Raw genomic sequence first — 22,121 nt, forward strand, 5'->3', positions numbered from 1 at the left:
ATTTTGCGTAAATTTTTGAGATTTCCATTACAACAATAAGCCAGTTAGGAATTGGGATCTCAGACCTATAAATAAGTACACGTCGCCCTTGACTGAACGTCACTTAATTTGGCTATGGATGCAATTTGTGTACAAAGAGGCATAACTCTCAAAAAAGCTTTAAAAACAGTCGTTCGTTGACGTTCGAACTGCTGATTTTCCGAAGACTCGGCAATTTAAATTTGGTTTTATTGAACCACACGGAGATATAGAATATGTGGTTCCTGTACTTCCTTAGTTGGATTGCTTTACTCATCCAGTTATGCATTATCACGCTTTCCATAGGTAAATTCTCAAGCCTTTGACATAAAGCTATGATGACTCTCTCTTACTCTTACTCTTACAACTTACACTCTTAACTCTAAACTAGAGAGGTGGGCCTTTGGCCTACCAACCTCCGCTGCACGTCCAACTCGCCTTGAGCATGCATTCACGTAAAATATAAAGATTTTTTAAAAAACCTTCCTCTGTTTCAAAAACTAGCATCTTTCACCTTTCTAAGAAACATTTTGATTTTTCAGAACTTTAGTTCGTTAAAAAATACCGGCCAATCTGACCCGTTGAGTCGAATGAAAACGAAATTTTGTTGTTTACACGGTTCAAAGGAAATGCCGTAAATAAGCTTTCATAGACTTCCTGTGTTGTTTTTATAGTGTCACGTGACCGTTTTGAGAAATTTGTCGTCTGCTACAAATAATTAGACCGGTAGGGGGTAGATATTTTCGTTGGAGCAGAGAAAAAGTGAGTATTATTTCTTGGACTTGTAGAGAGGCCTAGGGTCCACCAGCAGTCAAGTTGATTGAATAAAAGAAAAAAAGACCTTTTTTATCCGCCACCACCACCACCGTGAGAGTGGAGAGGGGGGGGGGTGGGGTTGCATGATGAAGACGAAAGGGAGACGTGTGGCTTTGTGACGTAGAGCTTGTCAACGATGCTGGCAGATGTTCTTAACCCCTTAACAGCGAAGCAAATTTTTTGCTTTCAGATAATAGTTTGCTTTTATCTTTATTATTGTTAACGGAGAATACAGCTTTTCCACCAAGAGAGCAGTCAGACTATCGCAACTCGGACTTCAATTGTCTATAATCGTTTGCCGTTACTTGTCTTTTGATGAAAGAGGATTTGGTGTTAGGTCAAAGATCGAATTTGGCCGCTAAAGGTTGCATTGCTACTGGGTTTGCCTCCCCCCCCCCCCCCCCCCCCCCCCCCCCCCCCCCCCCTCCTCCTTTTTTCTTCTTTTTTTTTCAACTTAGTATTGTTGATTGCTATTTCCTTTTTTTATGATTAGCAAGTGCCGTAGGAGTCTCACAGGATGCAGGAGTACTGCAATTAACCCTTTGCCAGTGACATTGATTTTTTTGTTTTCAAATAATAGTCGTCATTTATATTATTTTTTAACGCAGAAAAAAAGTTTCCACCATAAGAGCAGTAAGAATATTGATAAAAAGCGCTTTGAGCACGTTGGGTGGATATTGCCCTATATAAAAGCTCAAGTTTTAAAATTGTAATTTGTTTTTTGTCTTTTGATGAAAACGGTAATTTTTTTATTTTTGGTCCAAGTAAGATTGATATTCGCCTTTAAAAGGTTAAGTTGTTTTGTTTTTTCAGGGTTTTTTTGTTTTGTTTTTCAAATGCGGATACGCTGCTTCTTCTTTTTTTTTTCCTCAACTGGCAAGCTATCGCTGTACTTACCCGCATGGCTTGCACACACAAAAGGATACATCTAGGTCACAAAACCTTACATCCAGGTCACAAAATCAGACAACTAGGTCACACCTCAAGACATCTCTGTTTCGTTTGTTCCAAGATAGCAAAACAAACCAGACGTCTTGGAGTTCGAAAGAGCTTTCCATAAAATATTTGGTATTTGCAAGACCCCCAGAAACCAATTCCCTATACAGCTCTTGTGCACGGTTACTTATGACCTTGATTTCTTTCGTACCCACCCCAAAATCCCACTTATTGTGTGTTATAGGCAGAACATAATAAATAGCTGGGCTGCCACGTGCGTGACTAAATTGGCCAAAGAGAGAATCTATACTTTGGCATTAGACACCAATTACCTGATGTCTTGGTTTTTAATCCTAGCCGAGTGAGAGAGAAAAAACAAAACAATCATACATGTATCTGCAAACAGCAGAACGTTTTCATTTTACATTGAGATGGGAAGGGATAACACTATGATAAGAGAGAGAGAGAGAGAGAGAGATGGGCGGGGGGATGGGGGGATAGTAAGGGGGAATGGGAAAAGATGAAAGAAACAATGGGTTGCCTGATGACGTAGATCAAAGGATTGTTACAGCGGTGTTCACGGAGCGTACTTCGTGAAATTTTAACCTTTTACAGTGACACTGATTTTTTTTCTCCAGATTGCTTATGCAGAATAAATCGTTTCCACCAAGAGAACAGTAGTAAGAGTATATTTCGACTCGGGCTTCAATTAAACTATAAATCGCAAAGCTTGTCTTTTAATGATAACATTAAGACTAAGATCTGGAGTTTGGGGAGTGTAAGATGGAATCTCGGCATTAATGGTTAAAATTGTTTTGATTAAAAAAAAAAAATTCACACACACACACACACACACACACACACACGAGCGCGCGCGGTCACGACAGCGAGGACCATCACTGACAGAATGTTGCAACGGTAAACCAGTTTACGTGTACATAGATCCTGAGGCTAGATGCCCCGTTACCGTGTACGTAGGCACTCCCAAAAAAAAAAGGAAGAAAGAAAGAGACACACACACACATACTCACACACACACACACACACACACACACAGAGTCTTGCATCCTCTACGAACTAATTTTGCGCACCAATTTTTACTGCACTTATGCACCAAATTGCATACCTATCTAGGGACACTTTTTTCCGTATCTTTTTCTCAATAAACTTTTTAAAAAACCTTTGTTTTGCGCGGCAGGCGGCAGGCACTAGGGGGCACCAACCATTGAATCAGACGAAAAACACACACGATTTAGCGAGGAATGAATCATGAAAATATTTAGGATATAATTTCAAACACAACTTTTGATATTCATCAAGGATTGTCTAGTACCGAATGTTTTTTGATAGAAAACAAATGTATCTTCAAATCTAAACTGCTTTTGACGGTAAGCGGTAAGTTTTTTATTTATTTTTCTGTCCAAACGAATGATTTGTCCTGGTATAGAAGCTAAGTATTGGTAACACCGGCTCAGCTCTCTACATCTCCTTGGGAGATCTCCTTCACTTCTACGCATCCTCCTCACGGAGTCGTCTCTATAGTTTAGGGACTTTGAACTTGATTCAAAGCTTGATAAAATGTCAAACTCATTGTCAGTACTTTAATTTGACCCAATCAGAACTATTCTGAGACCAACGCCAACTTCAATTGAAGTTCAATAGTCTAGGAGTGAGGCTTTCACTTTCACTTTCAGGGTTCAGTTTCCGTGCTGTAACTCTACTAAGTAAGCTCCTTGTGCTAAGGGAAACAACCCAAGTATCCTTTAATTTACCCCAAGAAAAAAGGGAGGCCTTCCAAAAGCTCCTCTTGTTAAGTAAACAACTCATTCCCTTAACAACCCTTGGAAAAAATAAATAAAACCTAGAGAGGTGCGCCGGGTTACCCACATTTAGCTTCTTGAAAGCTCCCAATCATTCGTTTAGACAGAAATAGAAATAAACTTAATGCTTACCGTCAAAATTTTTCATTCATTCCTTGCGAAGTCGTCAGGGGTCAAGTCAGTTCCCACAAGACAAGTCACTAGATATGCAATCTCTCTCTCTCTCTCTCTCTCTCTCTCTCTCTCTCTCTCTCTCTCTCTCTCTCTCTCTCTCTCTCTCTCTCTCTCTGGTTTCTGAGGGTCTTTCATATACCAAGTCTTTTATGGAAAGGTCTTTCGAACTCCAAGACGCTTGGTTTGTTTTGCTATCTTGGCACAAACGAAACCGAGATGTCTTGATTTGTGACCTAGTTGTCTCATTTTATGACCTGGATGTATGGTTTTGTGACCTAGATGTATCCTTTTGTGTGTGCAAGCCATGCGGGTAAGTACAGCGATAACTTGCCAGTTAGAAAAGAAGAAAGAAAGAGCGTAGCTGCGTTTGAAAAAAAAAAAGCAAAAAAAAACTTCATCAAAAGGCAAGTAACGGCAAGACGATTATAGATAATTGAAGTCCAAGTTGTGATACTCTGACTGCTCTCTTGGTGGAAACGCTGTATTCTCCATTAACAATAATAAAGATAAAAGCAAACTATTATCTGAAAGCAAAAAATTAGCTTCGCTGTACTGTTAAGGGGTTAAGAACACCTGCGAGCATCCTTGACATGCTCTATATCACCAAGGTCACCAAGCGACACGTCTCCCTTTCATCTTCCTGCATCCCCATCCCTTGGTAGTGGTGGTGGCAGCGGTGGGTAAAAAAGGCCCTTTTGCTAGTTATTCAATCAACTTGTCTGTTATGGACCCTAGTACTCTCTAAAATGTATAAGAAATAATACTCACTTCTGCTCCAACAAAAATATCTACCCCCCACCTGTCTAATTATCTGTAGCAGACGACAAATTTCTCAAAACGGTCACGTGACACTGTAAAAATAACACAGGAAGTCCATGAATGCTTATTTACGGCATTTCCTTTAAACCGTGTAAACAACGAAATTTCGTTTTGAGTCGACTCAACGAGTCAGATTGGGCCGGTATTTTTTAACTAACAAAAGTTCTGAAAAATCAAAATTTTCCTTAGAAAGTTGAAAGAGTTTTTGAAACAGAGCTAGGTTTTTAAAAAAAAATATTTCTCTTTAACGTGAATTCATGCTCAAGACGAATTGCACTTTTCAAGGACTTGGCAGCAGCCTCTTATGGTTCACACTATTATGTTATGACGATCGACCCAATCAGCAAAGTCCGGTCCGTATTCGTGCACCGTCGCAAACCCGCCGGGTAGCATCGTCACAACACACCTTTCGACTAGATGCTCTGCCGTCTCGGGTTCTTGCCCACAGCGTGGACATATTGGACAGGTAGTTAGACCCCACCGATGTAACGCACTTGCCGTTAGGCAGCTCCTCGACCGAAGCCGATTCGCAGCTACCCAGTGTCTCCTCTTACTGGTATCAAAGCCTGGCAACTTCTCACCAAGCTTAGAGGAGTGTAGGTCCCCGCCCCCACGAGGGATTGAATTCGTCCAAACCAACTTCCATCTCGTATGTGCAGCTCTGTCCATAGTCAGGGATTCTGCGTACAAGGGTTGCCGGGACTTATTTTGGCTCGAAACGGGGGCACCGTCCATTATGCGCATGAGAGGGGTATCCCCATTCCCTCTCTCTTTGATCTTACTCAGCCAGTTTCCCGTAATCGTCTCCCTCTGGACATCGGGGGGCTGGATCGCTGCCATTATCGGGCCCCATTCTCTAGGGTTGTTGCTAGCATTCCTGACACTATGTGCATCGACTTGCTAAGTTTTACATCCACCTTCTCAACGTTTCTGCTTCTACCCCACACTGGAGCGCAATACTCCGCGGTGGAATAGCATAGTGCCAAGGCGGACGTCCTCAGGAGCGCTTGGCTAGCGCCCCAAGTCGATTCCGCCAGCTTCCTCAGAAGACTATTCCCACTCTATCTTCCGGGCAACCCCTTCGAGATGCACCCGATAGGTAAGGCTGCGATCCAACGTCACCCCTAAGTATTTTGGATGCGGCTCATATGGGAGTGGCTGGTCCCCGACTAGGACATTTAGTTTGCGGGTGTGCCAACCACAGCATAAGTGAAATGCAGTGGCCACAGTTTTTGAAGTGTTCATCTTCAGGTACCACTTGTCGAAGTAGGATTTGAGACCGGTGACGTCCTCGCTGAGTACACTCTCGAGGCGGGTCCACACTTTACTCTGAGTAACGAGTGCCCAGTCGTCCGCGTATCCCAGCCTCAGGGAGGAAGTGTTCGGCATATCGCTAATGTAAACGTTAAACAACATTGGCACAAGTACCGACCCCTGAGGGACCCCATTCTTCAGTTTCCTTACTTTGCTCGTGGCGTCTCCCAGCACGACGTGGAATTGCCTTTCCCTAAGATCGAAGAGAACAACTTCAAGGTCTTTTTGCACCTTATGATTTTTGCAAGTTTGAGCATCAACCCTTCGCACCAGACCGTATCGTACGCCGCTGATAGGTCTATAAAGACAGCACCTGTTTGCTGTTTTCTCTCGAACCCGTGCTCAATATGCTCTGTAAGGGCAATGACCTGCTCCGTGGTGCACCTCCCTTCCCTGAAGCCTGCCTGCTCGGGTGGCAGGGCAGCGTCTAGGACCGGCCCCATCGGTTTAATAGAACACGCTCCAACAATTTTTAAGGACAGCTCAGCAGCGATATGGGTCTGTAACTGTCTGCCTCCTTCGCCGGTTTCCCTGGCTTCAGGATGGCAACTATCTTCGCATGCTTCCACACTTGTGGGAGCTTTCCTTTTGCAAGGACGTCGGACATTGCCTCTGCTAGCCAGGCCCATGCCCTGAGGCCTAGATGCGTCACCATATCGGGATATACACCATCTATCCCTGCTGCTTTGCCGTTCTTCACTTCACTAATGGCTGCACCCACTTCTCGGGGGCTGAACGGGGCCGTCCAGTCCGACTCCTCCGCAGGTAGCGAGTCCAAAATCGTACGGTACGCCTTGCGGACACCGTGCTCAAAAGCCTGATTAGGGACCCGTTTGCTGCGGCTCTTAATGTTCTTGGCAATTGTGTCTGCCTCACACTCCGGTGCAGCCTTTGCGTAATTCCGATCTGGGTCTAATTTCTTTATCAAACGCCAAGCGTGGCGGCTGGAGTGTGTAAAGTCGAGACTTTCGACGGTCTCCTGCCACCGTTGCTACCTTCCCTCTGCCAGAGACTGAAGTAGTCTATCGGCTGCGTCCTGGGACTGGGTCTGCTGGTACTCTCGGTCCAGCTCTTCCGACTCTGCTGTCCAGCAAGGGGTGTAGAATTTCCGTTTGCCCCGTGGAATAGAGCGTTGAGCGCTCTTAACCAGTAGCCTGCTAAATCTGGTTATATTCTTGGACTTGGGAGGAATGGCAGGGCAAACCTGCTCGATATAGGAACTGAATTCCTCCCAGTCAGCCTTCCTGAAGTTCCATCTGCAGAGTGGGAGAGACTGCACCCTCGGTATTGTCACCCCAGCTGTGACAAGAACCGGCCTGTGCTGGCTATGCGGAAAGTCCCGAGGACTGTTCGCTTCACCTGCAGCGGTTCACCGTTCGCGCCTTACGTAACGAGGGTGAGGTCTGGAGTATACTCCTTCTTATGGCGGGTACCCCGGAAGGTACCCTTGGCTGTGGGATCGTACACTAGGTGTAGATCATTACAGTCCATCCATGTGCGGAGTTGTCTTCCTGCCTCGTTGCAGTCTTGGTAGCCCCATTCGTGATGGTGGCTATTAAAGTCTCCCAGACAGATGGAAGGATGGCTGACCACCGGTACCGGTGGTGTAGTCCAAGTCGCTCTAGGTGGTTTGTAGATATTATGCAAACACAGTCCACCTACTTCCACGGAAATTCGGTTCACCCCATTGCTGTCTGTTACGCTCTCAATGACCCTTACCTTCGATGGCTCTTTAGCGTAAACGCTAACCCCTCCTTTGAGCCTCGAAGTGTCCTCGCGTTGGATCACCGTATAGCCTGGGATCTGGAATCGGGAAGATTGCGCGCCTGAGTAAAGGTGGGTCTCCTGTAACAGGAGGATATCTACGCAATGGGCGGCCAATAGCTGTGATAAAAGCTCATTTTTTGCCATACTCTGGCTCTCGACATTCAGGGACAATATGTGCGTCCGTTCGCCATCCCCGTCGTCGCATTTTCCGATTGGCAGGCCGCGAATCAATTGATGAGTGGGACGCTTGCTTTTTTCTCAAACGTGCCGACGACCCTGGCGACACGAACGCGGTATTATTTGGCTAGGCAGCAGACCGCTTCGCCATTGACGGGACTGATTGGGACTCGACATGAAGATAATAGTGTGGCGCCCGGGATAGGGCTGCTATTCTGGCACCGGGTTGGATCAAATTTAGTCACACACCGGGGCGAGCAGCTCATGTGGCTCGTTGGCTCGATACCCGGGATGGTCTCGTGACGGTCTACCGGGACTTACACCTTTGCCCTCCCGTGTGGCTCAAGCCCCCTCACCAACTGCAAGGTAAAGATCCACGAGGGGGAAGGACTTGGCATGCAGAAGACACGCCTCTCTAACCCTAAAACTAATAATAGGAAAAAAAAAATCTTGTTAAAGAATGGTGGGAAGTTTTTATTTCATGACTTGCCTTTCATAGTGTAATTAGCAAATGACTAAGTTGAATCAATGGTATTAGCACAGAATCCTTATTGATTGAATATAAAATGTTCTTCAACTTCAAAAGGGGATATCATACAAGGCCAAGAGAGATTTGTAGCTCTCTTTTTCTTATCTTGAAATTAGAGAGCAGGAGAAGAAAAAGACAGAAGAATAGTTATCTCAACGAATGCTCATTCATGTGCAATGTGTTTGAATTTAAATGAAATCAAAAAATGTATCTCTTCACTTCAAAATTTTTGTTTTCACAGCTGCTGGCCTGTACTACTTAGCAGAATTGGTTGAGGAATATACTGTTGTGACCGGAAAGATTATCAGATACCTCATTTTTGTGAGTTGTTTTAAATTTTTTAAAAAATAATTTTAAATTTGTGATTTCATTTCAATCTAATATATTGAATTTAAGTCAACATTTTAAATTTGTATGAAGTTAGAAATTAGATGAATAGAAGAATGTATGATTTCGTAAAATATTCGACAGCAAATTCAATTTTTTCACTCACACAGTACCAGGTTGAGACAAGAAGTCACAATTGGTTGTCTATTTTATCAATACAAACAGCTGAGAATATAGAATTTCACAGCTTTGATAGCCAATACCAATGTGGCATTGATGGCTTAGTCTATACCATATATCACCTCATTGAATTTGATATGGCCAGATGGTAATAATGTAGACAGGTTTTGGGCCACATGACTGGAAGTTGTGACGCTATTTTATTCCTGCTTTGTTTTCAAGTTCCAATTAAAATCTTGTATTGAATTTTAGACTAAAGATATAAAATTAATAGCCCTTGTTATTCCTTTAGTGATTGCTATTATCATATTTATTTTCCTCTGCTCCATAGTTTACCACAGCAGTCTTCATTGGAATGGTGTTTTTCGAAGACTTTCCATTTTTGATGATGGGAGGTGGTCTTGCTAGTTGCGTTGTTCATTACTTGATTTTACAAGACTTCCCGTATTTTTATGTGTCATCACCAGCTTTCATTGGCTCTATAGGTAAAGTTTTGTTTGGTTATAAACATTAATTGGTCATTTTTAAAACTCTCATATTCATTATCAAGATCATATGTATGGTTTCCAATATTTTCTTATTTTTTCTATCAAAACAGGCTTTTCATTCACACTCATAGACCCCGCTAACAAACATGTACCAACACTCACATATATTATGCTCTCTCTCTCTCTCTCTCTCTCTCTCTCTCTCTCTCTCTCTCTCTCTCTCTCTCTCTCTCTCTCTCTCTCTCTCTCTCTCTCTTCTTCTTCCTCTCTCCCTCTCTCTCTCATCAGTAAAATCAAGAACTTCTTCCTAATCTTCTTCTCGTATGCCTTGCCTTTATATCTCTTCTCTATGGGATCAGTATTGCTGCAGTAGATGCTCTGCATCTTCCTCCAACTCTTTTAGTTTGTTCAGTGCCATTAGCATTCTGGATGTTGTAGAAGTTGCATATTCCTCAGAGCACCCTGGTACTAAGTCATCAGCATATTGGGACTCCTTTGGGCAATTCCATTGTGATGTCATTTATAAAGAGGATGTGACAGTACTCTGCCTTGCGGCACACATTCTCTTAAAAGATTTTTCTTCGCAGTGTATCCATTTACAAGTACTCTAACTTTTCGATTGTGGAGGTAAGATTCTATCCACTAGCAGCCTCATATATTGTTCTGATATTTCAAGCTGCATCAGCTTTGCAGTTTCCTCTTGGCTTTCATTACAATCCATCATAAGCTCCAATATGGAAGCCTCTTCCCATCCTTGGCAGTAAAGCTAGTGATTATTTATTTGTCAATGTTTTTGTACCTAAATCATTTTGGTGATTGCATACCAATATCACAATTGATTATGTTCCTTTTCCTTTTTCTTGCAGTTGCCTTGTTGTTTAATCATTACATGGCATTTTCATACTTTTCAACACATTGGTATCCATTTCCAGATGTAAGTATTTCAAGTCTTATTTAAAATATTGTATGATTGTTGTTTCCTAGTGCCGTATGTAATACTGTTTATTAAAAGCACATATAGACTTAATTGAGTGTTTAAGGTTATTAAACGGATGAATCCTGTAAAGACACATTTTCTTATTTTAAAGAACTGTTTATTATTTATTATCATTGTTAGTTTTATTTGGAATATATTATTTTGTTTTTGCTTTTTTACAATACAGAATTGAATCTATTATAATGGCTTTGATTTCAGGTTCTCGCCTATTTCACCATATGTTTGTGGTTGGTTCCATTTTCTTTTTTTGTGAGTCTCTCTGCCAATGAAAATGTCTTGCCAACGGTGTCTGGCAGTTCTGAACAAGGTTAGATCATTTTTCTCCCTTTTATTTTATTCTTCAATTAAAGTTTAAAAGGTTATATATCAGAGAGCTGAGTGACGTCAACTTCGTTCTTTCAATATCTGATCCCTGAAAATCATTGTGCCCACCTGAGACAGTACTGTCAACTGGGATGACTTTGCCTGGTGGGGTGACTTTGCATTGTCATTTTGAACACGAGCGAAAGTCACACCAGTTAAAAAATATATTGGTGATGATGAAGAAGGGGGGAGGGGGGTATGATGGTATTATGGTGGTGGTAGTGGTGGCACATACTGTTATTATCACTGAAGGTCTTTTTTTTGCACATCCTGCTTTGTGGAGTGTCTACCGCACAAAAACCTTTTGCATGACACGCACTTTATGGTCGTTTTGCAGTCCTTTTTTTTTTCCACAAGCATAAGTGACATCGTCCACATCCATTTTGAGTTTGGGGGGATAAAGCTGATGTCTCCAATGGTTCTCCCTCATTTCCAAGAGCTGTGTTTATTATTTGCCTCGAGTATTTTGATAGGTTTGTCTCACCTCTCCGCCTTTCTATTTGTGGTGTGGCCAACTCCTTTGCCACAGCAATGTTGAAGTTCGCGCGATTTGCCTTAGATGATACAGTACAGCTCGTGTACAATGGCCTCGGTTACAACAAGAGCTCGGCTACAACAGGGAACTTGACAATCCCCGTTCTACAGCCTATGTAATTCATATAAATCATGCATGACTAAAACGGGATAATATTTCTTAATACACAGCAACAACGAGGGTGTGAGTTGCAGTTACTCAATTGAGAAAAACGAGACTCAAGAAGAAAAGAGGAAATCACACATAGGGAATGGAGATGGGGTGGGAGTTGCAGTGATTGTGTGTACCATTGACGTTTCTGTGTACTTTGTGTAACATATCCGTGACGACGCAACAAAAGGCTAGTGAGAGGCATATGATGGACCGATCAACATTGTGATATACCTAGGCATAATGTATTAGCATAGATTGAGGGGTGTGCAACTCTTAACTGATTAATTAAATATGCCCAATGAGCAGTGAGAAGGTGGTGAGCTCTGGGTGACACAATGTGATGCCTGAAACGGGGATGGTGCGCTACTTAAGTGTTGAAGTACAGTTAGAAGTGACTGTCAGTGACGAGGTTGAAATGGGTGGAAAGGAGGATGTTAGTCGGTGCAGTGTTCCAACCCGCCTTTTGTTCTGAAGTTAGTGAAGAGAGGAGTGAGGGATAGTAATTGGGGGGGGGGGGGGGGGGGGGGGGGGTTCATAGTCACGTTGCCTGACCTATTTACTTAGGGTGATAAATTGAAATGTGTCTTTTGCAGGGTCTTTAAAATATCCTTCAGTATTGCTTCCCCTCAAATACATCTACAACGGGGATTTTTTTTTGCTAGTTCCACTATCCCCGTTGTATCCAAGTTCCACTTGGGTGAGTGTTGAGGATCCGTGAGGCGTCATACCACCAATGGCGTGATAAATGAAAGATCCTCTTCTTGCATTCATCCTTCTCACCCATCCATTACCTATGTCATTACATTTATCCTTTTTTTAAAATCAAGTGAAGATACGAATACGGTATCTAATATCTTGAGAAAATTTTGACTTGAGCGCGGCAAAAAACATAACTCTATTTCCACTTATCTTGCTAGGGTCCTGATAGCTCGGGTGGTAGAGTACTCGCTTCACACGCAAAGCGACTGAGATCGATTCCCCGGGTGCGGTAGAGATTTTTTTCTAATCCCCTGTCCATCCAGCGGTGATTGGGTAGCTGGGTCTGTTACATCTAGTGGATAGTACTTTGTGATAGACTAATGTCCATACTAAATGGTTGCTAGCAATTGCTATTGTGTTTCATGCTATAGAAACTGGGATAAACTCCAGCTCCATGGGCTCAATGGCTCTGAAGGACTACTGATCAAGTGTCTGGTCTGATTACATAATTATTGTGATTGTGAACAAATGCCTATATATACGATCATTACGGGGTATCAAAACCGCTCCTGAAGTATGAATAGAGATATTCTTTTATGTTATTAGTATATTGCCATGGGGTAACAAATCACCCCCCGACGTACGAATAGGTATAGTTCTTTATTTTACTATATATTGTCATGGGGTAATAAAATAACCCCGACATAGATTAAGGGGAAAAAACATGATGTACAATTAGGGTTAATATGCATAGTCAACTACTGTCCTTCCTTCACCATTTTTGGTTACTCCACTGTAAAGACAACTCTGGATAATGACATTTTTTTCTGCTCTCAACACTGTCGTTATAGAGAGATTACATGGTACTTTGGATTCTGAAGATCTTGAAAATTATCATACAGTTTTTAACCTCCCCTTTTGTTTTCCAAAATCTGGGGAAAAGTTGTCTTAAAACAATGTAAGTAATACCAATAATCATATTGAACCTTTCTGCTTGATCTGTCAGCGGCATTTGACACAATTTACCATTCCAGTGTTTGTGATAGAGTGCATCACGACCTAAGGATTGGTGATACAGCCCTGTTTTGGTTCAAATTCTAGCTCATTGACAGAACTATGACACTTCCGCCTTTTGTCCACAGATTGGAACGTTGCTGCAGACCAATTTCCGTTATTATTTACTTTGAAAATGCTTTTTTAAAAAAAATATACTATACATAAGTGGACAAGCAAATAAGCAGACAGATCTCATCATCTTTATTTTTACTGGTGCTGAAATGACATTAAAAGTGTCTTAAGTGCCGTTGAACCCCTAAATCAAGATCAATCATGATTTTATATTACGATTTTGAGAGCAACCAAATGACTTAAACTTTCATAATAACATTACAATAGTAATAATATCCTTAATAATTTCCCATCAGCAGGTGTCTCTCTTGCTATATTATATTTGACATATTATACTGACATGTCTTGAAGAAGAAAACAGAATGTGGGTATGACTCATTTCATTTCATTATTTGATGGAATCATAAGAGAGTACACTCCGCCTTTTTGATAGTTTGTTATTTTTCATCTCTTCCTTAGAGCCCACAGATGTTGTCACCAACTATTTCAGGAAGAACAAGAAGACCGGTCTCCTGTCTTTTTTCCGGATGGCACAGGACAGTGTTTTACCACAAAGAGCCAGAAAGCAATTCTAGTTAAATTGACACATGATTAGGATATTATTACTGAGGAGAAACGAATTTATACCATGTTCTGTCATGAATTTGTTTCTATGAGAGATAAGGATTGAGTGAAAAGGCTGATAAAGATTTCCTTATAAAACTAATATTGCTTTACATAACTGGTTTTCTTACTTTTAACTTAAATTATTCTTTTCAGGTAAAATATTATTTAAAAAAAGAAGTGGGCTTTCATGATTGCTTTAATTGCAGCAATTTTTAGTTTCTGTCTCTTTAACTTTATTTGGAAATCCATTTTGCCATACAATGACAAAACAATTTTATTTTGGCATGTAAACTTTGGTTTCAAATATTGAATTAGCCTATTCTCCACAATGAGAGACCGGAATAAATCAAAAGTAAGTCATATATTGATAGGTTAAGCTGATTTTCAACTTTTAAAAAATTCTTAACCCTGAGACAACTAAGATATCCACTAAAATGTTTTTTTTTAATATGCTTTGTTATTGATCAACAGCCTTGCCAACAAATGAAGTAAATTAATCATCAATGTAAATAACAATGAATATTTGTGAACAAACAGTGTTACATTTGCTCTGTAGTCTCAAATTGCCATGCTCACAAAGCAACTTCCATATGTGAGCCCCATGTATCAAACTTTTCTTACACGACTGAAGAACAAGTTATGGTTATAACTTTCCTTGTAATTATTCAACATCATGTTTTTGAACAAAGTGATTAGAGTACTTTCATTTGCACAATTAATTTTTCAGTATTATCATTTAGTCTGAAATAAACCAGGTTTCTCCCTCCCATTGATTAAAGAAAAAAATGAAATTAAGAAAAGAGTGGCATTGTTTTTCTATCCCAAAATATACTAAGACTAAGAGTTACAGTTCACTCTGATTAAGCACACTCAGCATACTATATGCTACACATTCCCGAAAAATTCCATATAATCACTCCGCTTAATCGCACACATTTTATTCTTAATTGCTACACCTTGATTCCATCTTGATTGGAGAAAATTATCTAAAAAATACACCAAAAAAAAGTATTCAATTGACAATGGACAACAATATACCCATCAGCGATAAACTGACATCTCAGGAGCTACTGGACTCCGTTCAGCCACACAAAAGACAATGTCTAGATAATGAAGAAGAGGATGTCATCGGAATGTGACTCACCACCCCTGACAAACACTGAAAAACTTGACATGGTGGACAAACTACACCTCTTCATCCAAGAAGAATGCTTGACAGATGAACTACCAACAATGGCGAGATTGGAGACAATGGTTTATAAACAGCTTGTATAGAATAGAAAGCATTCAACGCTTTAAGACGACAACTATTCTTACAAACAATAATGCTACATTTTGTTGTCGATGAAACATGAAAAAGAAAAGAAATTGAATAAAAAGAATAAACCCCTTCCCCCCAAAAAACAACCAAAAACAAAGCAAAAAAAAAGAAAGAAAAATAAAAACGTCTAATGAGGCTATGCCTTAAACATGACGGTCCCAAACCCATAGATAACATTAACATTGAAGGAAGTTCCTACATGAATGGCATATGAAAGCTGGTGCTTAGATGCTATTTTTAGCTTCTCCGCTTAATTGCGCACTCCGCTTAATAGACACACTAACCTGAACTCCTGAGGATGTGAGATTCAGCAGAGTCGACTGTATATATTTTACAAATGATAGGGATTTATTGTTGTTTCCCCGCATTACAAAACACATTTGATATTTCTTTTGGTTGCAATTTGTTTGTTATTGACAAAATTCACTTGTAAACAAACATATTGCAGAGTGTCGAAAGTTGGTGGTACGACTCTCCGGTGCTGTCTCTTCTGCAACCATATGTCTTTTGAACCCATTTCACATAGCTTGTCACGAGATGAGAGTTTCGACTCTCCGGTGCTGTCTCTTCTGCAACCATATGTCTTTTGACCCCATTTCACATAGCTTGTCACGAGATGAGAGTTTTCTTTTTCTTTTGTCAAGAACCTTGTTATAATCTATACCAAAAGAGAGGCAGATGGGCAGGTCTGTAAGTGATCTTTTTTCTTTTAATTAGTCTCTCGTTTGTATTGTTAATCTGGGTGGGGTTCCTGACCTCCCACAGTTGGCAGGGAGGCACTTACTGTGTCTTCTGTCCCCCTATATATGTTTTCCAACATGCTTTCTGTCTTTGTCTTGGACTTAAAATGAGATTACTTGATTTTGTTCTGGTCCTGGCCAGATACTCTAGTTTGGAGGGAACAGTCAAATGTATAGGTAGAGTTTTGGGAGATATCTTTTTTCTTATAAATCATCTCTCTATTATGCACTGTATTATTATTGTTTTACATATATATATGATTTGTAAACATTTGAGTATGTTCCTCTTAGTGGGGACCTGTGCTTGTGTCAGGATGAGGCATTTAGGTGATCTCAAACTAAGTACATTGATAGTGTGCTCTTGGAATCTACATCTGTTACCTATTTGAACTAATTCCCCTTTTTTTCTTACTTTTTCTTGGGTACTTTAATTGTAATTTTAGAACTTTTTACTATCCCATTTTCTTCCTTTTTACTGGTGCTGATATGACCTAAATGTGTTGCAAATGCCGTAAAACCGTAAAAACAAAAAAACAAAAAAGACATGCATTGTTAATATGCTAGACATTTTTACATTGGTGTTAATATTCGAGTGTTTCCCTTTTGCCTGTGAATTTGCATGGCATTTTATTTTTGTAGGTAAGTATGCAGTATATAGGATAGATTGCTCTAGTATTGTTCTCTATTTGTAAAATTCTTCTAATCATCTTTTACATGGTCAGACAAGCTCTAGATCTATTATCTTGTTCCTTTTTTCTGTTACTGAAATTACTTCAAAGTGTCTCAAGCACTGCTGTACACCGAAATAAAATAAAAATATGGTGGCCACATTAAAACTATATGAATCAGAGGGAACAAGTAATGTCATCTACTGGGGGCTTTGTGGATCAGGAGTGCAAAGTTTTACACCCAACTATATTATTTTGGTGATTTAGAATATTGGCCTGCTTAAAGATCAATCTCCAATGGGACTCATAAGTATCACTGTCGGAGCTTTTGTTATATTGATTAAGTCAAAGAGATGCTTTACAGTATATAGCGATCATTTAATAACATGTGTTTTGAGTCTTCCAAAACTGGAATTTGTGTATGTTTTTATTGTAGCTGTTAAAATATAGGATTGAGGGTTGCTTTATCATAATCATTTTGCTGTGGTAAGATTTTGACAAGTATTTAATGTCAATGGTTTTTTTTTCATATTTTGATTGGACTATTTTTTTTTTTTTTAAATTATTCAGTTTTATATTGTTGTTATTTTATTTGTGAAATACTCTACAAAGCGGTCTGCGAGTTGCTTGTCATCAGTGTGGTGTGGCAGGCTTGTTGTGAGTTCTTTGCTCAGAATTATTTGAGATTTTATAGAACTCTTTTGTAGTTTTAATGTTATCAGCTTTTCGTGATAGTAGATACGCTTTGCCCTGATTGATTGTCACCTCTTCAAGCCTTTGTTTGAATGATATGTAAACGGCCTTATCAATCATCAGGCCAGATTTTTCCCATTTGTCTGCCTTTCTTTTCTCTTTCTTGATACGTTTTACCTCCAAATTGTGCTGTGGAGACTATTTTCTTCCACATGTCTTTGCCGCATATTTCACCTTTTTTTTTAATTGGCGTTTTGGTAATTTTTTAAAAACACCTAGCATACAATTTGTGGATGATTGAATTACTGGTGATAGGGGTGAAGGGGGGAGATAAGCGTGAGACAGACGGTCACTCGAAAACCGGCTGGTCCTATTTTCCTGAGCAATCCAAGGTCGGGGGGCCTGGCAGTCTAAAAAAAGTTGACAATTTTTTTCCTTCTGATTTTCGCTGTTCTGACCAGATTCTTGATCAGCATCAAAGTTACAATAGGTTTGATACCAAGAGTTATATGCCTACTCCAAAAATTGTTGAAATTAGAAATAAATTTTTATTAGTATATTTTTAAAAATTCTGAGTCTGAGAGCAATTTACACATGGCACATGACATATGATTTACAGATGCCAAAGCTGGGGGATGATGGGTGTAGGTATTGATGTAATGCATTTAGGTAAAATATAACATCTGACAGCTGGATATAACATACCAACACACAAAACTATGTGTACCAATAATAATAATCCGTAAATTTTCAAATTTCTTGAAAATACGATGTTTTGTTTTCAGGTGACATGAGTCCAAATATTGCAGTGTCGTTTGTATATTTTATAATGACACAATCATTGATGTGTGTGATGCACTCATTTGTGTAAGCAATGTAGAGTATCGGCGAGCATACACATCTTTGGGGACAGCCATTACTCAGATGTTTTACGGTGAAAAGGGTATTTTTGTACTTGTTGTGGTCTTCTCGTCAGGAAATCTTTGTACCAGTTAATATGAAATTTACTCACCTCCATGTCATGTATCTTTTGGATCAATATATTTGAATCCATGGCATTATAGGCTGAAGACAAATTGACATGTAATAAACGAGCATAGTTTCGTGATGGGAATCAAGATGGGCGGTAATGTTAGTGAGGAGAGCATCTTCAACTCCTGTGTTGTGTTGATATGCAAATTGTAAAGGGTCGAGATTAGGACTATTTCATTAATAAGGTGACATTTTATATCTACTCAAGGCATTTCATAGGGATTGGCGTAAGAGCGATGGGTCAAAGGTCATTGAGTTGAGTTGGATTTTGCTTTTTTGACGTTTTCCAGAGTGCTGGGATGGATGCTTGGTCAATCAATCTTTGAAAAAATATAGTATAAACTTCATGTAGCTCGTTGCAGCATTCTTTAAGGACACAAGCTGTGATGCCATCTGGACCTGGAGATTAAGAGGTTTTTAATTTCCTAAAGAGTTCTTTTACAGATTCAAAGTCAATTTCTGGAGTATCCTCTGTATAGGCTGTATTCGTGTTTTCGGAAAATGGCTTATCAAACCTGAATGTCGTTCAATTTATCAGCATCTATTTCAGGTGTTGTGAATGATTTTTTATTCTTTTTATTTTCTGCTTCTCCCATTGTTCTTATCATTTTCCATGCATCGTGGGCGTTCAAGTCTTTAAAATGTTGTTCCATTTTCTCTCATAATTAGTTTTTGCTTTCTTGATGGCTGACTGCAATTTCTTTCTTGTGTCCTTGTTTATCTTTGTTTTTATAAGCATAGTTCATCTCATTAATTATGCACTTTAATTCTTTCGTTACCCATGGTTTGTTGTTCGGGTATACTTTGATTTTCTTTTCTATACACAAATCTTCACAAAACCTGATGTAGTCACTCACTGTGTCAGTCTCAGTCCATTCGTTTAAGTTTGCTTTTGTCAAACATTAATACACCCCTCATAATCTGATCCAGACATGCTTGTAATTTGTTTATATTGGCAGTTGACCATACATTTTGTGTTCTTCAGTTTTTAATTGTTGTTTATAGGTTGGAAGTAGATAGAGTGGATTGTGATCAGAGTTTCATATATGAGATTTTTTAATTGACTTTATGCATTGTCAATATTTGTGTAGCACAAATCTAAAGTTTTGTCGCCTCTTGTTGTCCATGTCATCGATTGGTAAAAATTGATTTTTTGAAAGACGACATTTATTAAAGTTACCAACAATAATGACAGGGGCATTGGGGTAGTTGTTTTGATAATTATATGTATGATTCTTGATTTCTTCTTTTGCTTTTTCGTAATTTGTATATGAATTTGGTGGTATATAGACAATAATGAGAATGATGTTGGTAAACTATCGTGGCAAATATAAGGGTCTACATGTTAGAGAAAGAAATTCATATTCAGGTTGACTAATATAAGACTTTGATGTTGTCACACTATTTGTTGTTTACATAAACATATACACCTACTCCTCTGGGCGGGGTTCCTGACCTCCCATAGTGGGCAGGGAGGCACTTACGCTGTCTTCTATCCCCCTATATCTGTTTTCCAACATGCTTTCTGTCTTTGTCTTGGAATGAGATAACTTGGGTTTTGTCCTGGCCCTGGCTGGAGAGAAACAATCAAATGTATAGTTAGAGTTTTGGGAGATGATATTTTTTGTCTTGTATATCATCTCTCTGTTATGCATTGTATTATTCTTGTTTTACATATATGTGATTTGAAAACATATGAGTGTGTTCCTCTTAGTGGGGACTTGTGCTTGAGGATAAGACATTAAGGAGATCTGAAACTAAGCACACTGATAGTGTGCTCTTGGAATCTACATCTGTTCCCTATTTGAACTAATTCCCCTTTGTCTTCCTTTTTTTGGGGGTGTTTTAATTGTAATTTTAGAACTTTTTTCTATCCCATTTTCCTCCTTTTTACTGGCGCTGATATGATCTTAATGTGTTGCAATCCGTAAAACCCATAAAAACAAAACAAATATTCATTGTACATTAAATCTCACTTGATAAGCATCACAAAATTCCATCCAATTTTGTTTTTTTCCCTTTAATTTATATGAAAGAAAATGAAATAAGATAATGTGTGAATGAGTTATCCTGTGAATGTGAGTCACAGTAAACAATAGTATTCCAAAAACTAACTTGAACAAATTCTTTGGTGACAGCGGTGTATGAAATGAATTGTATATATATATATATATATATATATATATATATATATATATATATATATATATATATATATATATATTATATATATATATATATATGTGTGTGTGTGTTTGTGTGTGTGTGTGTGTGTGTGCTATACGTATGTGTGCATTTTGTAAATTTAACTTTATTTATTATCATTAGCAGTTATTTAATGATAATTATATTATATTGGTAATAATACTAATGATGATGGTAAGAGGAATTAGACACATAATCCATCTTCAAAATGAACTTTAATGCTATTTCACTTGAAAATATTTGTTGAATGGACATTTATATGGTTCAGAAAGAATGTGTCAGAGCATTGCTATTATTGTTGTGCATCTTAAGCGCTTTGATGTTTCGACATAAAACGTTCTATAAATGTACTCATTAATATTATTATTATTATTATTATTATTATTATTATTATTATTATTATTATTATTATTATTATTATTATTATTATTATTATTATTATCATTATTATTATTATTATTATTTTATTTTTATTTTTTATTATTGTGGTTGTTGTTGTTGTTGTTATTATAATCTGTTTTTGTGGCATTGTAATTGTTAAGAAAATAGGGTTCCTCACCTCAGATAGTGGGTAGTGAGGCACTTACTGTGTCTTGTATCCCCTTATATCTGTTTTCCAATATGCTTTCCGTCTTTGTCTTGGAATGAGATTACAGTACTTGGTCTTGTCCTGGCTCTGTCTGGATAATTTGGCTGGGAGAGAAACAGTCAAATTTATAGTTATCATTTAGGGAGATGATATTTTTTTTGTCTTGTAAATCATCCCTCTGTTATGCACTGCATTATTTTTAGTTTTACATATCTTATATGAATTGTAATAATTTGAGTGTGTTCCTCGTTGTGAGGACCTGTGCTTGAGTCAAGATGAACCATTTAGGTGATCTCAAACTAAGTACACTGATAGTGTGCTCTTGGAAACTTTATCTGTTCCCTGTTTGAACCAGTTCCCCTTGTCTTACTTTTTTCTAGGGTACATAATTGCAATTCTAGAACTTTTACTACTATCCCATTGTCTCCCTTTTTTACTGGCGCTGATATGACCTTAATGTGTTGCAAACGCTGTAAAACCCTTAAAACTGGGTGGGGATCCTGACCTCCCATAGCGGGCAGGGAGGTACATACTGTGTCTTCTATCCCCTTATATCTGTTATCCAACATGCTTTCTGTCTTTGTCTCGGAATGAGATTACTTGGTTTTGTCCTGGCACTGGCCGAATCCTAGCTGGGAGGGAAACAGTCAAATGCATAGTTATTGTTTTGGGAGATGATATTTTTTTCCTTGTAAATCATCTCTGTTATGTATTATGTAAGCATTTGAGTGTGTTCCTCTTTGTTGGATTTTGTGCTTGTGTCTGGATGAGTCTTGTAGGTGATTTCAAACTAAGTACATTGGTGGTATGCTCTTGGAATCTACATCTGATCCCTATTTGTTCTCAATTCCCCTTTGTCTTACTTTTTCTTGGGTGCTTTAATTGTAATTCTGGAACTTTTTACTATCCTATTTTCTTCCTTTTTACTGGCGCTGATATAACCTAAATGTGTTGCAAGCGCCGTAAAACCATTAAAAACAAAAACAAACAAACAAACCCTTAAAAACAAAACAAACGAACCGTGGAA

General features: G+C 38.9%; 1 protein-coding gene across 2 annotated transcripts; it reads left to right on the plus strand.

Moving 5' to 3' along the window:
• Positions 1 to 161: 161 nt before the first annotated feature.
• Positions 162 to 17,540, plus strand: LOC144965230 (protein TEX261-like). 2 transcript variants are annotated; one of them, XM_078900337.1, is made up of 6 exons: positions 162 to 324; positions 8,612 to 8,691; positions 9,209 to 9,362; positions 10,232 to 10,299; positions 10,561 to 10,669; positions 13,700 to 17,540. In XM_078900337.1, the coding sequence occupies exons 1-6, from the start codon at positions 255 to 257 to the stop codon at positions 13,813 to 13,815; spliced, it is 597 nt and encodes a 198-aa protein (XP_078756463.1). In that variant the 5' UTR covers positions 162 to 254; the 3' UTR covers positions 13,816 to 17,540. The 2 variants fall into 2 exon arrangements, with proteins under 2 accessions (XP_078756463.1, XP_078756464.1); XM_078900338.1 differs by lacking the exon at positions 162 to 324 and adding an exon at positions 415 to 4,074.
• The last annotated feature ends 4,581 nt before the right edge of the window (positions 17,541 to 22,121 follow it).

Source organism: Berghia stephanieae, chromosome 2, assembly GCF_034508935.2.
Source record: "Berghia stephanieae isolate SIO BIC M18660-M18661 chromosome 2, UCSD_Bste_1.3, whole genome shotgun sequence".
Classification (NCBI taxonomy): domain Eukaryota; kingdom Metazoa; phylum Mollusca; class Gastropoda; order Nudibranchia; family Aeolidiidae; genus Berghia; species Berghia stephanieae.

Excerpts from the sequence above, each read along its gene's own strand:
- LOC144965230 (XM_078900337.1), top strand. The coding sequence starts at position 255 with ATGTGGTTCCTGTACTTCCTTAGTTGGATTGCTTTACTCATCCAGTTA. Across the intron at positions 325-8,611 it reads CATTATCACGCTTTCCATAG|CTGCTGGCCTGTACTACTTA; the intron begins GTAAATTCTCAA and ends TTGTTTTCACAG. Across the intron at positions 9,363-10,231 it reads AGCTTTCATTGGCTCTATAG|TTGCCTTGTTGTTTAATCAT; the intron begins GTAAAGTTTTGT and ends TTTTTCTTGCAG.